The sequence below is a fragment of the Solea solea genome, chromosome 7, assembly GCF_958295425.1.
Source record: "Solea solea chromosome 7, fSolSol10.1, whole genome shotgun sequence".
Lineage (NCBI taxonomy): Eukaryota > Metazoa > Chordata > Actinopteri > Pleuronectiformes > Soleidae > Solea > Solea solea.
In genome coordinates this window covers 9,511,279-9,527,966 of record NC_081140.1, presented here as the reverse complement: position 1 = coordinate 9,527,966, position 16,688 = coordinate 9,511,279, and the positions used below count along the sequence as shown (strand labels likewise).

The following is a 16,688-nucleotide window of genomic DNA, read 5'->3' as shown; positions in this document are numbered from 1 at the left end:
TACTGAATTAATTAGCATGTATTATTTATTTATTTATAAATTAAAGTCATTATGTAAAAAGAAAACATTTTAACATGTGCAGCCATTTTTCCACTTTATTTTCCCTTTATTAACGATAAATCCAAACCAACATTTTATGATGGAAATGTTCTCATACTCCCAGTCTTACCCTTAAGGGTACCAAATGACACAGCAACCAACAGCATACTGGAGTGAGATGGTACACACATTTCACTTTGTGTGAATAAATTAGAATTGCAATATGTGTATAGGAATATTTGAAACAAACACCACTGCATATAAGTTAACATTAAATATTATACAAATTAATCACAAATCAATTTATCGATTGATTAATATGGGCCCATTATGTGGCATTTTGAGATAATCAACATGTCTGAACAATTTCATTTCCAATTAGATTACCTTTAACTTTATAATTAGTGCAATTAGTGTAAAGACATGATCATTATTTGTTCACTTGTGTTCTGTAATTTTGTGCTTCATTAATAGATTTTTATATTTTATCAGATGCAAGAAAAAAACACAATACTGGTATTTCATATTGACCACTTTTCTCCAATTATTCACATTCATTAAAATACCCTCTATCTGTCCACCACTAATTTTAAATCCATAACTGAATCAGCAGACACACATTCAGTCTACATATATCAATATATTCAAAGATACAGTGAGATATTCAACTTCAGTCATCAACATTCAAATAACTTTTCCCCACTTGTATTCAATGTATTCTGCTAATTAAACATAAAACTATCACAGCTGTGAGACTTCATGGACCTGAGGGTCTTTTCCATATTCCCTTCTTCAAATGGAGCAATTGTCTTTCAAAGAACACATGATACTTAAAGTCACACACAGAAGTTTCTAGGCTGGTGAATCTGCAACTTTTTCAGTACAAATTGATCTTCATAATTAATAACGGCAACACATTTACAGTAATAAACTAAGTGGCCATGAATAGTAATAAAAAGATATTACTGGTATTTGTAGATGTATCATTTGTATGATTTGTGAAAAATCTGATGAGTGATGCACCTGAACTCTTATGAGAGATCCACATATTGTAGACAAAGAGAAAGATGGCATTAAGGGCACATAGGATTAGCAGAGGTCAGGTCAGGACTCTTAACACCCATTTGCTGGATTCCTTAATCGAGCCTGATAGTAAAACTCTAAGAAGGCAGCCAAAGTTTATGAGAAAGGGAATACACTACAGGGCTAGACAGAGATGGAGCCCTCTCTAAAGTTGCTCTTCCCTATCAGAACATTGAGAAGTGTCGCCTTGCCCTCCCGGGTCTCCTTCTGAGCCTGTCTGATGATGTCGCTCAACCTGTCCTCATCCTCACGCCCTATAAGGTAGCCCTTACCCCCGTAACCGTCTGTCACTATGTGATAATCTGCAAAAAAAAATAAAAAATACATATATATTCACATTTCATTACACACTCATTACACATGTGATAAACTAATTCTGTGTCAATACGTGGCAGTAACCACTTTGCATGTTGTGGAGAAAACATACCCGTGAATGCAAGGCCACATGCCACGTTGCTGCCAAGGATGGGAACCTGGTCTCTGGAGATCTGACTCCAACATGCATCATTTCCCACCAGTGCTATAACTGGTGTCTTGAGAGGAAGAATAACATACAGAATATTAGAGGGAAAAACAACAATAACAAGAAATGGTGCTACAAACACATTACTTATCAGGTTCATCATTCAGTCGTCTGTGAGGGGTATCCCTATATTTAAAAGCTTGTGTACCACCACAGCTGTGATGAGCCAGTATTTAAAATGTATTTGTCAATTTTTCTGACCTTTAGCTCTTTGTTAGTGCCACAGATAACAGTTCCAGTTCACAGTCACAATATTATAGTGTTTGGGAGGGTGGGTGGTTTTACCTTGTGTCTTGTGAATGTGTCAAACTCGGCAACGCTGTATCCTAAGGATCCATCACCATACACTATCCACACCTGAAAAAAAACAGAGTGACATTTCGTTCCTAAAAGCTGAACCGGGATCAGCAGACAATCAGAACAGAACCATATTTGTAAAAATGCTCGAGACCTCAGAGTCAGGACGGCATAGTTTTGCCCCCAGGGCAAATCCTCCTCCAACTCCAAGTGTTCCAAAGGCTCCTGTAGATATTAATGATTATAAAGGTTATAACACTATGATGACAAGTAAGAAAATAAAACGAAAACAAATGAACTACAACTGACTAGATTACTGCAGTTCCTGTGTTCATACATTAGACAAAATAGTTAGATAATATTAAGTTCGATAATTAATAAAATCAGACACAATTTAATTTTATTAAATCCTAATAACACACTTCTTTTTCTGTGACAGTGAAGTTACCAGACAGACATTGTTTTGATCACATCAATTTTTCATTTGAAAATTGTTGTTTTGTTGACAGGAGCGTACCTGGATCTAGCCATCGAAGAGGCCCTCGTGGTCTCATTATATAAGCAGCACTCCCAACAAAGTCTCCGCCATCAGCAACAATGAAGCTGTCCTCTGCCATGAGCTCATCAACACAGTGTAAAACTTTCAGGGGATTCAAGTGGCGATCAGTCTTCTCATCGGCTTTAGCCCTGGAAGAAATTATTTCATTAATATTGCTGACTTAATTAATAATGCAGTGTTGTGTTTCCTCTTTTTTTTGCAAGATTTCACTAATGATAAACATAAATTAATGACTGACTGGGACACAGGGACAAAATATCATCACTTCTCTTCACCTGTTTGCAGTTTCTTTGGTTACATCGCCTGCTTTGAGGGTTTGAGGCCACTCGTCCGGACAGCGATGGCCCTTCAGGCCTTTAGAGAGCTGCACCAAGAATGAACCAGTGTCACCTAAAATAGATCAAATCATTTAGATTTTAGAAAATATCCATGTAATAGATTAGTCTGGTTAAACGCACACATCACAACAAAGCACAATACACAGGGAGAATAAATAGCACAGTAGAAACAACAAACCGACGGGTGTGGTTCCAGTGGAATGGCGGTTTGCAACACATCTTTAGGTTCTATAAACTCTTCAAACCCTTCTGCAAGATCATTACATTACATTACATTACATGTCATTTAGCAGACGCTTTTATCCAAAGCGACTTACAATAAGTGCATTTAAACATTTGGGTACAAATAAGAGCTAGAAGTAAGTAAGAGCTTCAAGTAAACCAAACTATGAAGTGCTATTCATAAGTCATAAGTCATAAGTCATAAGTGCAATGTATACTTTTATATACTTTTATATATTCTACCTCATAAATAAGATGAGGTAGAAAGTGATGACAGTCATCATGGTGACTCACAATGACCATCTCCTTAATTGTTTATACGTAATAAGGGCGCTGTCGTTACACAACCTAGTAACCTCTCCAAGATGGTGCAAAAAAGTAAACTGGTTAAACTGCATCCCTTTAACCTGTTTAACTGAAAGCACACAGACTTACTACTTAAATAGCACAGTAGAGACAACAATGATGGGTGTGGTTCCAGTAGAATGGTGGTTTTCAACACATTATTTGGTTCTATATATTAGCTGAGGAATACTTCCAATTGTTAAAAAATAATAATAATACCATATACTATTGAGCTGGCAGTGCCACTTTTAGATTTGCTGGACATTTTATGCGAGAGCTACAAATATATTCTCGGTGATTATGTAGCTTAACAAAATATTAGTACAATTGCTCATACAAGACTTCTCTTAGTTCTTTAGTCGTCTCTAGAGTTCTCTTAGTCGTCCACCACTCTAATGCCCAAAGGGCATAGTTGGTTGGACTGGTCATTTAATACAGCAGGTAAGCTTTTTATGTCTGTCTATTGTGGATCTTTCAGTGTTAATCACCTTGCTCCAGTCTGTAGTAATCTGCAGGAGTCTCTGACAGCTGCCGTCACTGAGAAAACACTCCCTGAATTTCTCTAAATTCAGGGAGGGCCAATCTGCTTTGGCAAAAGCTAAACATACATAAGGATGATTATCATTAAGATTTTAACATTACTACTACTTTTATCGATATTGCTTATTGATCCGGTACTGTTATTGGTTCTTTTTGTTCTTATTTAGGAGAAAAAGAAAATACACATTTTCAAAGCAGTTATTCTGAAGTATAATGTTTTCATAAAATTAAAATATTTATACTCAGAACTTCTGTTTTGTCCTCTTTGGCTTGGAGGAGTTGGATGATTCACTGTAGCTGCTACAATTTAACCCAAATGTTGAAAATTTTAAAATGGGTGATATGTGGGTGGATGTGTTTGTTCATATATTCAGTTTGACCATTAATTTTATTGGTCATAAACTCAATACATAGTATGTATACACTTGGAGGGCTATGCTATAAATAAATTACTTGCATACATATTGCATATTTACATACTAATTAAGTGTTTTAAGTGCTATGAGCTAGGCTGTCGAACAACGTGCATTTGAACAATGTGTCTATAAGTGATGGACTTTAGCTAAATGTTTAATAAGATTGCTCTTATTACCGCCTTTACAAATGTTGTAAGACTTTCAGAGCAGTGCGTGTGTGTTACACTTGGCTGGGCCCCATTGTGTCCCATTTCATCCCATTTGTCCCTTTATATTTATCTTAATTCTTATGTGTGGATAAACTGAAACTGTGTGTTTTGAAGGAGGAGAAGCTGGCGCCCCCAAGACAAAGAGGACACTAATGTGATAATTTTTCTATGCCTGTTGGAAGAAATAAATGCTCACACTCCTCCTGATTGTAGCAGGAGAGTTAACACAAGCAACAGTCCAGACTAACCAGACTTGTGGACGTTTAGCTTTCGACACTGTGACTCGGTCGCAGCATGTCTGTTTCTCAGTGTGACGATTCTGTCTGACGGAGACACACAGATCTCTCCTCAAGATTGAGAATAGAAAACTGGCTTCATTTGTCCTATACCATTATCAGCACCGTTAAGGTCAGTGCTTAATGATACTACAGTATATCAAAATTGTGCCCTGGAGCCCATTTAATTCCCATCCCTATACTTGACTCTGCATGTCTTTGGTGTCTCACAAATTCCCATAGAAATGCTTCAAAATCTGAGGAAAGTCTTCCAAGAAGTGTGGAAGCTGTTACAGCTGCAAAAAGGGACCGGCTCCATATTAGAGTACTGTATATGTATTTGAATGCATCATTACAGTCCCTGTCGGTGTAATGGTCAGGCATCCGAATACCTTTGTCCATATAGTGTGTATAATGATGAGGATGGCAGCGGATGAACATACCCTGAATTGCTAAAGTTGGCTTCCAAAACATATCCGAGTTTTTCAGAAGCTGGGTCTTATCTCTGTTGACAGCGATGATCTTGCTCCGTCTGTTGAGAACTCGGCCATAGCTCAGGCGGAAGTCACACACAGTGCCTGCAAACACAACAACGTTAACTTTCCTCTAGGAAGCATGGATAGCCTTTGACTCTGCAGACTGTTTTATGAATCAAGTTCAACCAACAGTATTTCCACAAAAATTAAAAGACTTTCTGTGTTTATTATTTTATTAAGAAACTAAACTGACAAACCTGCTAAGAGCACCAAGTCAGCTTCCTTTAGAGCATCTCTCCTGTTCTGTCTGATGTGGATGGGACTGTTTTTACCTAATAGGCCACGAGACATTCCCCCCAGAAAACAGGGGATGCCCAGATCCTCCAATGCCTTCCTGTAAAGCAGGAACACATTTGCTAAGCATTGCTAAGAATCAAAAACATTACAAATACCTGTAAATGCTATTGAAAAGCTGTGGTAAAAACTTGCAAAAGGCATTTAGATGTCTAGTATTAGTAGCAGCAGCAACAGTAAGACACAGAATAGATAGGTTGAGAAGAGCAGGGCATAAGACAATGTCCTTTACCGAAGGTCATCGACCGGCGTTGGTGGTAATGTGGCTTGGCTACCCAGCAGAATAACAGGTTTCTTGGCTCGACTCACCATCTCTATGCACCTTTGTACCTGATTTTTATTGAAAGAAAATATGAAGTAAAAAAATTGAAAACTCTGGTTTGGGTTTCCTAATTTCTGCCAAAATGAGATACAGAAGAGAACGGTACATTGGCTAGAACATATAAGCAGCGCCAAATCTCTGATATCAAGGGCAGTCACACCTGATCATCTGTGGCATATGGAATGTCAACAGGAAGCGGCGACACATCTCTGGTTTCCCAGGCTCCAGCAAACAGGTTCTTCATGTGGTTAGTGAGATACCTTGGGAGAAATCACAATATCCGATGAAATCAGATTAGTAGATTTATGTTATTTTCATTTTAATTTCTTCTATTCTACATCTGGAGTAGTGAATATAAAGAGGCCCAGATAGAGAAAATTTCCTCAAGCAATGGTCCGGAACATCATAATATCTAACGTGTTTTGATTTACAGTAATATTTAAATATCTGAATCAGGGTCTGTGTGAAGTCAGCAATTGATTTTCACGTCAATTTTCACCCTGAACTGAGGTTATAAATTCTAATGTAATAAAAAATATTCTCATATCGAATAAAAGAACACAGGCCAACATAATAAACTATTTAATAAATAAGCATTTAAACATTTAAAGTTTGTTTATAAATTTACTAAAACTCTTTTTGTTTATGCATCTGGGTGTGGACAATGACCAAGATCCGCCCTTTGGTGACCTCTCTTCTGCATATTCAGTGTTAACATGTTAGGCTTATGACATACCAAGACACAATTTTTCCCATCAGGCCTTTGGGAGTGCTCTTTACCCCAAGCTCTCTGGATACCAGGTGGTAGGGGTAAAGCGTGTCGATGGGGAATTCTATGAAAACAGGACCAGGGGTTCCAGACTGGGCGATAGCCAGTGCCTTCCTGACAGTGGGCACGATCTCTCTGATAGTCCTGATGGATGCACAAAACTTACACAGCGGCTTGAACAGAGACATCTGGTCAATATCTTGCAACGCTCCTCTGCCCTGTATTAAAAACACAGTCAGCAAACAAGTTAGAAACTGAAGATGAGCACAATGAGGGTCGGATACATTTCTTGTCTATCATAGGGGACTGGGAACTACAGTATTTCCCCCCTTTTTCTCTGCACAGTCACAACATATTTGCATTAATATTTGAATCCATGTCACCTGAAGTAGAGTAGCAGCAGCTCCACCCATGAGTAGCAATGGAGATTCAGCCATCTGCGCGTTCTTTACCGCTGTCACTGTGTTGGTGAGGCCTGGGCCAGCAGTGACCACTGCTATGCCAACAGTACCTGGTGGAAAAGACAGTCAAGAAATCAACTAGCCACATGACAATATATTAGATATAGCCTAATATGTTATGCCAGTGAGCCTGTCCTATCATACTGTGTACAGTGGGAAAGCCCTCAAACAATTCAAACCTTATAATAACAATAATAATAACAATAATAATAACAGTAGTAATAATAATACAAAACTTTATTTATAGGGCACTTTTCCTAACAAATGTTACAAAGACGTTACAAAGTGCTAAACAGTTTAACTTCATGCTCCACAACTTCTGCAAGACATGTTTTTACATATTTATTAATGTGACATGAAACTACACCTGACAGTCTCGCCACAGCGTCAGCAGCGAAGACAGTGGTGGCCTCGTGTCGGGTGTCCACAACGCGGATGCCAACCTTCTCACAAGCAACCAGGATAGGTGAGATGTGTCCACCAACTAGAGTGAAAATGAACTTGACCCCATGGGCACGGAGCACTTCTGCCACGCTCTCACCACCATGTCGTGGACTCTGTGTTTCAACCTGAAATTATTTGGGAGAACAGATTCAAGTTTACACTATAGATGATTACATTTAAATAATACTTGCAACTTCACTGATTTAACATAATAGTTTGTTTATTTTCTAATCAGAAAAAGAGTGATGGGCCAGTCTAATACTCGGTGTCAGTATTAGTCCAATACTGGTCACAATCACTGAATCGAGCCCAAATATTAAACAAACGCTATAAGCACAGACTACATGCCATAAAGGGAGCACATGGGACCACATTTAATGTAACTATTTATTTTCTGCCTCTACTATTTTTTCTGTCATTACAACACCCAGTATTGTTAATAGATACCTTAACCCATTTATATATCAGTATTGCTAGGACGTTGTGATATCAGTGCTGCTATAGAGCATGAGTGATATCGAGCCACCCATCTCTGCCGTAGATAAACAGATGTCAGTGTGAGTTGATGGCCCCTCTATAGCCTGTCTCTAGATTCACTCCACTCCTTTTATGTTTCACAATAGCCACATATTGTCAGCCTTTATTCAATCCCACGCACGGCCTGGGTGCTATTATCGCCTTTGTGCTACAAAACCAAAAGGCTGGTCAAAGGTTTAGTCCAGTTTACCTTTCACCTGAAAGTGACAATCGAAAGAGCACAGGTGAGGGAGTGTGCCAACACTTATCTATGTACACAAAGCAGTAAATGGCATGCAAGTTAAGCTTGAAGGAAAAGTTGAGGAAGCCTACCTTGTGAAAGAGCTGGTATATTAATCCAAGTCTGTGGGCTGCAAACACAAGCCCACACACCACGAAACACGCTGAGCATCCGAGAGTGGTGCCAAAGACTCCAAGAGCCTCCATGTTAGGATGCGGTAGCAGAATAAAAACTTAGCTTAACTACGCAAACCTACTCCAGTTCAGCAGCTCACCGCTTCAGGCTAATGCACTCTGAAGCAGCTTCTACAACTGCTATACCCGCATTTCAAAACTCGTACCGATTCACAGTGACGTAAGTTTGTATAAGGGTCCTGTAGAAACGCTCCAAGGACGTGAACGTTGGTTTTTTTGCACGACCCGTTAAAGTACAGTTTACGTAAATGTCATGCACTAATACAGGATATGGACAGAGGCTACGTTTACACGCAAAGCTAGCGGGAGCTACATGTATAACTTCCAGCTTTATTTTTTCAAAATAAAACCCACATGTCGTCCTCACCGATTATATTCATAAGCATACGCAAACATATATATATTTTTTAGTAAAATGTGTAATAATTAAGACTCTCGTGTCAATAAAACGATTGTGAATTCGGCCTGCACGCTTCCGACAAAAAATACAAATAAATGATGTATCTTATTGTGAAGGAAATAACGTTACTTCCGGTTAACAGGTTTTATTCCTAGCAAACACAAACCTCCAATAAGAAACCTGTGGGCGTGTCTCAAACTTTACGCTTTTTAAGCTTTATTGAAGTGAAATGTCACTCATAAGGAAACACAATAAAGTAGATGGTATACCTTTTTATTTAGTGGGTTCTGGATTAAAAACAAAAGCTTAGAAGGAATAATAAACATGAAAAAAATTAATGCAATTTCTGTAGTGGCAGTTATTTTAATCTATGTTATTTGAAATAAAGACAGCACTACGTTATAATGTCAGTTGTGATTTTATTTTTTCTGTTTTGTTATTTGTCTCTTGTGTTATTTTTATTTTTAATTTTTTCACAACAGTGTGCAGAAGGGGAGTTTGTAAACATCAGTTGTCTTTCCATGGTCAGGGTTTTCAGCAAACAGTAGTTTTTCATCCGCTGTTTGTTCCTCAAAAACAATGATCTGGAAGACAGCAAAAAAAAGCTGAAAACACACACACATTTGTACACACACAGAAACAGATTAAAGACAAGTGTAAAGCAACAAGTTAAACATAAAGATCCTGAACAGATTTACCTGATTTTCTCCAGTTCTGAGCCAAGGTCCTGGGAGGTAAAGGAAATGCTGAGGACCAATGAACCAGTGACGTCCAAGGTTCTGCCCATTGACAAACACAACTCCTTTACCCCAGCCCTGTGGAAGGATGCAGTACAATCAATAAAGGACAAAGTAACACACTGTACACAATGAAACAACATAAATACATATGTGGAATCTCTCTTTGCATTTATGCTGAGTATATTACATTACATTACATGTCATTTAGCAGATGCTTTTATCCAAAGCGACTTACAATAAGTGCATTTAAACATTAGTATATGAGTATATGAAACATTACCAATAGTACATTATCACTACAGCAAATCCTGGCACCAAAAATGTTTACCATGAAATATAAGCTACTTGTACTCACATGTAGCCTGAGGAAGGTGTCTGTGGGAGGCCCATTCACATGGAGACTGGCCTGGAAAAATCCTGGAATGGAGGACGACTGGGAGTCAGACTTCCAATGACCAGACTGAATTAATCTGAAAAAAAAACCAAAGAAAATTATAATTACTTAGTGCAATTTTAAAAAAAATCTAGACATTGTGTCAGAATGAGTTCACAATTATGATAAATATTCAGGGAAAAATAAAAACAAACAAGGACTAGAAACATACTGCAATTTACAGAGTAATTAGTGCCTGCTGCTGCAAGGCATACTAGTGAGAACCTAGAGTTCTCAAGTGAGAACCTAGAGTTCTAGAATGCATGCAAGCAACTCTTATTATTTATCTGGCTATAGTTGGACATGTATTTTGTGGCAGACTGTAATATAGCCAGCCTCACCAATGAACACCAAAATGTGTTTGGTAAAAGCTGGTTGTACACAGAGTAAGATGGATGATGTGTGAGAAGAGTACATAGTGCTTTAAGGGGAATAGTACCCTTTAATTTAACAAGAAACAAGAAAAGTTATAGTGTAGCTATTTGTGCAGCATGAAAAATGGAACTAACCTTTTAATAAAGCCTGGCTTCATGTCTAAGCAGAAGATGGTAAATCCTCTTAAGGGGACATGATTCAACAGAATGTCTCCTACAATTCCTAAGATACAAAACATGGAAATGTGGAAGTGAAACACGAGTGGGGTGTAAAATAAAACACTGAAAAGAAGAAAAACATGTACACAATAAAATAGATTTTTATTTATTTGAGTAAATTCTGTGACTAAAGGAATTTATCGGACATATTGCGAAACTTACTTGTAGGAAAGTTTACTTGTGAGTAGTTAGATAGATTTAACACTGGTGAAATGGCAGTAAACCAGCACTAAGACTGAAGGTAGAATACCTTTGCGCTGTTCATTGATGGCTTTCCCATAGTTCACCCTTCCACAGTTCTCCACAAGCAAACTCATCACCTTTTGTCCCTTAAATACACAAACCAAAACAGTCATTAATAGCAAAGAAAAGATTGCACAATGACAGAAATCAAACCTCTGTTTGTTTAAAGATAACAACCTACAGCTTCTTAGGGTCATAGTTAGATAAGTGATAAGTACATCTGAATCCTCTCTGAGCAATGAACACTATATGAAATGTGCCATATTTGCCACGATGAAACATTTATAAAAACCTTTATTGTATTTGCAGAAGCTTTTCTTACCAACATGGCGGTGTAAGCAAACTGTGTCACGTGACGTTTGGAGCTCTATTCTTGAAAAACAGCATCTCCACATAGAATGGAAATAAGTAAAATGTGCCTTTGTGTTCATGTATTGTTTTAAGAACTATTTGCTGACTCAGATATCATGTGAGCCTGAGGCCTTGTTGTGTTGCCAGAGAGTACAACTGCTCTTTGTTATATATCTTAGTTCATAAACATTACATTAGCCTACTGTTTGTGTGTTAACAGTAGATAGATTAAATGCTATTGCTATATGTGTGGCAGTAACAATAGAAAAGGTTATATTAAAGTTAATATTTCATGTCACATGAAACATCTGAAAATAGCACAACATGTGTAAACAATATCAATATTGCTTTCATACTGAGTGTATGTTTGGTAATATTGGAATTTTGTGAATGACTCAATGCAAGGCGACAGATGTGTGTTCATTATAAATAAGACATTTTGCAATAAATGCATGGAGCAAGGAGTGGATTTAGAAGGCCCCATGCACTGGTTTATAAACCTATGGTGTTTCTGCAACATCTATCAAAGTCAGAGCACAGTCTTTTCTTGGGAGCATTTGGGTGAATATGAAAACTGTGTAACAAGTGTGAACATTGACCTAAACTGACTATACTGTGTTTAAAATTATCCCAGGAGCAAGAAATCTGTGACAGTAAGAAAAAGAGTCGCAATAAACACATTTTTAACCTTTGCATCAGGTAGTGTCAGCTCGTGAGTCTTGTAGTCCAAAATACCACAGTACTGTCTGTCCACAAAAACCTGGAGAAGATTAAATGTCACAATGACAGACTGATGTATGACCTCATGTACAGTACTGTATGCGTGTCCTTGGGTTAGGGTTTTTTTCCTCACCAGTGCTCTGTCTCTGATGTTGTTCCTGGAGTTCAGGGTTCCTCCACTGCTGATGGTGGTTTCATACAGTGTGTAACCATATGATTGACCATTGTTGTTATTGACAGGTAGATTCTCCATGTTCACCGGCAACTCTGACCTGCATGGCTGGGTGTACAGTAGTCAAACAACATATTAAGGAAAAGAGTCTTGCAGAACAGCCTAGATCAGACCTGCAGAAAAAAATACAACAGATTAAATCTGTAGCAGTATATTTTTACAAATAAGGGCACCTGTAAAAAGTTAGGATGTTGAATTTTCATTGTCTGATTTGTCTGATTTGTTCATGATGTGTCTCTTTGACACAATTGGGAAACAGCATGTGACAGATACTTCCTTAAAAAGATGGTGTGTTGACAGTTTTATGTATAATCAAATCTGAGTTGCCAGGTATGAGACATATGTCTTGAGCAGCCTACCTTGTCAATGAGGTGCAGGCTGTCCCACAGTGACAGGTGCTGCTGGATGACAACAGGGTCATATGCTCGCCTTCCTTGAGGAGAAGGCACTTCTGGAAGGGGTCCAGCTGCAACATGAGTTTGCAAAAACATTCACTTGACTGTTGAAGCACAACCTCTTTTTCAAATTAAAATTATGACAGGCTCTAGTTACCAATGAAGTTGTCTGTTTAATTATTCATTGAACAAGGCTTTAAATCAGTGTAATGCGGGTGTTTAAAAAGACCTTACAGTGGTACTGGCTGAATAAATTCCTCAAGAGTTGATATTTTAGGGTGCAGTCTCCAGCCTCAGATAAAGGAGCGTCATAATCTGCAATGAAAACATTTATGACAAGAAGTTTTCCTGACTCTTTTAACAATCCTTTGTTGACTTAATAACAATTTATGGGAATGTTCGAAGGGCCCAATGTGACCTTTGACCTTTAGCTACCCAATTGAAGATCGCTACTCTGTGATAATGAACATTTGCTTTTTTGCATTTTTTAAGATAACACATTCAAGGCAAAAAGGTTTTTGTAAGATCAGGAGTTTTAATCACAGTGACCTAGATGTTTGACCACCAAAGTAACCAAAAAGTAAATATTCATACACAAATGAAAAGTTTTTTTTGCCATATAATGGTCACAAGGTTTCCATTATTGCCAGTATTTGTATATTTGTTTGTGCAATAAACCTTGAGACTTTTTACAAGCAAATTGTGCATTTTTGGGTTCAACACTGTTCATGTCCGTTCAAGATTTGAAAGATCACAAACCATAACTGGTGACCTGAGGTTTGTGTGCACCAAAGTCGATTGCACCATTCATGAAGCCAAAGCTGGTTCCACCATGAAACATGTAGAGATTGATGGAAACACCTCTCTCCAGGATTTCTGACACCACAGCCAGCATGTCTGTAGAGACGGACCACACAAATCAGAACTAAAAAAACATGAAATGATAGACAATGTGAGACAAAGAACAACATGCAGTGGTGAATTTGTGAGTGAATTTGATTGTGGAAGTGATTCACACCCTCAGCATGGAACACATGGTGATGCTCTCCCCAGACATCAAACCACCCAGACCAATACTCCATCACCATCAGAGGTTTCTGGGGCTAAACACAACAACACAAAATCAATCATATATGCAAAATCAGTAAAGTATGAAATAAAAGCTTCAGTTACTTACTTGCATATCAGCCAAGTGTTGAATCGCTCCAAAGGACAGTCTCTGAAGATTTATTGTTTTTAAAACTGAAATAAGCAAGGACTACATTAATAGCCTTCAACAATAAATAGCATCAAGGGCAACATTAAAGATAAAAAATAAAAAGCTTGTCTCCATGTTAAACTTATGCGGTTCCTTTTGACATTACCTCCCTCAACTCCTCCATATCTCAAGCCCTCCCAGTTATCTGAAGTCATCAGTAGCTCATTGATCCCCCTGGACTGGAGACACTGCAGTCAAAGGAGAAGTTAAATGTTACATCCATGAAGGATACTAACTTGTGCAATGTTTTAGTGACAAAGAAAAACATGAATAAACTCACGTTTTTTATAAAGGGTAAGTATTTCTCATCTTTTGCATATGATCCATACTCGTTCTCAATTTGCACTGCAAGGATTGGGCCTCCTTCTTCAAACTTAGGAAGACAATACCAAACATATGTAAATAATGTGTACATATATACATCTATATATATAGATGTATACATATATGTATTTATATATATGTATATATATATATATATACATATATATAGATATAGATATGTATAGATATACATAGCCTATATAAGAAAGATATAATGAAAACATTTACTTGAACTTACCATCAGTGGTTTAATGACTGAGACAAGCTTGTCAAAGTAGAGATTAACTGCATCTACAAATTGAGGATGAGTTGTTCTCAGCTGCATGTCTTCATCTTGCAACAGCCAGCTGAAAGACACATGTTAGCATCTGTGACATTCAGCTCATATGGTTTATGGCTGTATCTTTACAAAAAAATGACCGGATGGTGTTACCTCGGCAAGCCACCCAAATCCCATTCAGCGCAAATGTAAGGTCCGGGCCGCAGGATGACCCAGAGACCCATCTCTGCTGCTAAACCGACATAGGCCCTAAAGATAAGATAAGATAATATAATAACTTTTCAAAGGAGGGGGAAAATTAAGGGACTTTTACCTGAGGTCCAACTGTCCCTGGAAGTTGAATGTTCCTCTCTCGGGCTCATGAAGGTTCCATGGCACATATCTGAAAAAACAGTTAATTATTGTTTTAACTAACTATTTTTTGATGTTATTCAGGGTAATGTAGTTATTAAATGCATTATCCAAGGATCTATAAGGCTACTGTTATTTTTTACTAATGTCAACTAATGTAACCTTATTGTAAAGTGTTACCCAGTGCTTTGCAAAATCCTAGCATGTAGGTTTATTCTAATGTTAACTCTTTATAGACCATTTAATACAAGCAAATATTTGATTTAGTCTGATCTGTGTTTAACCTCATTGTCAAACAGTGAAGTCATGTACCAGAAGGCAGGGCAAGTTTATCTGTATAGCGTCATTAATACACAAGGCAATTCCAATTTCTTTGAGGATGGGAGCCTACGTTGTGAGAGTATTGAGGCCACAGGCCTTCATCTTCATCAGCCGGTCCTTCCAGTAGGCTTGGGGGACGCGGAAGTAATGGACAGAGCCTCCAAGGATGAGGAAAGGCTTTCCACCCAGAGTAAACTGAGAGGAGCTGGCCCTCAGACCCTCTGTACAGCTCATTCTTCTCTCTTCAAGGTGGTGTGGGAACTATACGATAAAATTAACAGTAGATTGCTTTCATAATTGTTTGAAATTATTTAATAGGATTGTAGTAAGTGAGATAATCCTGAAAGCACAATAAAAGCATTATCTTACCAAGGTGTGAATGATAGTCCCAAATGCAGAATTCCTGCCAAAGCTGTATGTCAAAGCTGAGCGTAGCAGAGAGCATCTGAAAAGAGAACAGTGCTGGCAGGCCTCAAACTCGATGGATAAGGGAAACTATTGTTGTTTGAGAATAGTGCTCCCTCTCTCTCTCTCTCTCTCTCTCTCTGTATGTATGTATCCAACACTCAAACTGGGCCTGGCTACTGAACTTGGGCTCCCAGCTGGCCCTAATAAGGAGTATATTCCATAAAATGTAATATATTCTATAAAGTCTTCATGACAATGTAACCTTTGCAGCTTATGTCAACATCATAGTCAGCTTGTTAACAGTCAAGTGACTCTTTAGATTTTAATTCACAACACCTAGGACCAGTCAGAAACTGAGTTGCACCTTCTCGCATAATTTGCCCAATAATTTGGGCAAGTCTTGAGTAGATTTCCGACCAGAGTTGCATGTTGCAGCTGAATATCCTTCACCTCACCCTTTATTCCCAAGTGTGTTGGGGAAATTATGTAGCCTTCAGTCAGCATCAAACCTCAAAAGATGTTATGTTTGTCCATTGACTATTGTAAAAACATGGTGGTCCAAAATGGCTCATGAAAGACGTTGAATAATTTCAAGTCCCACAGCAGATGATGAATTTGCGTTTAAATGTAAGTATTAGGTCACTCGACTAGTGAAAGTTTAACAAACATTAGATTTGTACTAAAATATCTAAAATTATAGATGCAATTAATGAACAAAAGTTAGGGTCAGTTGCCACATTTGCTGTTGTTTACTTGAAACAGGAAATTATACTATCAAACATTAGCCTTGAAATGCTTAACTGTTAACTAGCTAATTCTATAATGTCTAAAGAGTACCCATGCCTAAACTGATCGCCAACTCCGGAGCATACAGTCACCGGTCTGATACAGCGCCAGTTTATTCAGCTCACCGCGCGCTGCTGGCGATCGGCGGTGGCGATCAGCTGTGCTGTCCCTAAGTGTTTTTAACTGATTTACAGTTCGGCACTATTCGGCTCGATCCTTATGTAGGACGT

The 16,688-nt window shown here is 38.1% G+C and overlaps 2 protein-coding genes across 2 annotated transcripts; both read right to left on the bottom strand.

The window, feature by feature from the left end:
- Positions 1-81: 81 nt before the first annotated feature.
- On the bottom strand, positions 82-8,911 carry ilvbl (ilvB (bacterial acetolactate synthase)-like). The gene is made up of 14 exons (XM_058634790.1): positions 8,522-8,911; positions 7,596-7,797; positions 7,151-7,278; positions 6,735-6,985; positions 6,159-6,258; positions 5,909-6,006; positions 5,580-5,716; positions 5,290-5,424; positions 2,777-2,891; positions 2,460-2,629; positions 2,097-2,167; positions 1,931-2,002; positions 1,550-1,655; positions 82-1,424 (listed from the first exon to the last, which is right to left on the bottom strand). Exons 1-14 carry the CDS (start codon positions 8,633-8,635, stop codon positions 1,246-1,248), a joined length of 1,878 nt encoding a protein of 625 aa, XP_058490773.1. The 5' UTR covers positions 8,636-8,911; the 3' UTR covers positions 82-1,245.
- A 497-nt stretch (positions 8,912-9,408) lies between these two features.
- LOC131462814 (beta-galactosidase-1-like protein 2) lies at positions 9,409-15,729 on the bottom strand. Its single transcript, XM_058634350.1, has 19 exons — positions 15,634-15,729; positions 15,335-15,525; positions 14,906-14,974; positions 14,746-14,841; positions 14,551-14,659; positions 14,269-14,361; positions 14,095-14,176; positions 13,908-13,972; positions 13,749-13,833; positions 13,490-13,627; positions 12,965-13,045; positions 12,695-12,801; positions 12,237-12,383; positions 12,072-12,143; positions 11,040-11,118; positions 10,706-10,793; positions 10,119-10,233; positions 9,722-9,838; positions 9,409-9,607 (listed from the first exon to the last, which is right to left on the bottom strand). The coding sequence occupies exons 2-19, from the start codon at positions 15,496-15,498 to the stop codon at positions 9,497-9,499; spliced, it is 1,818 nt and encodes a 605-aa protein (XP_058490333.1). The 5' UTR covers positions 15,499-15,525; positions 15,634-15,729; the 3' UTR covers positions 9,409-9,496.
- Positions 15,730-16,688: the final 959 nt, after the last annotated feature.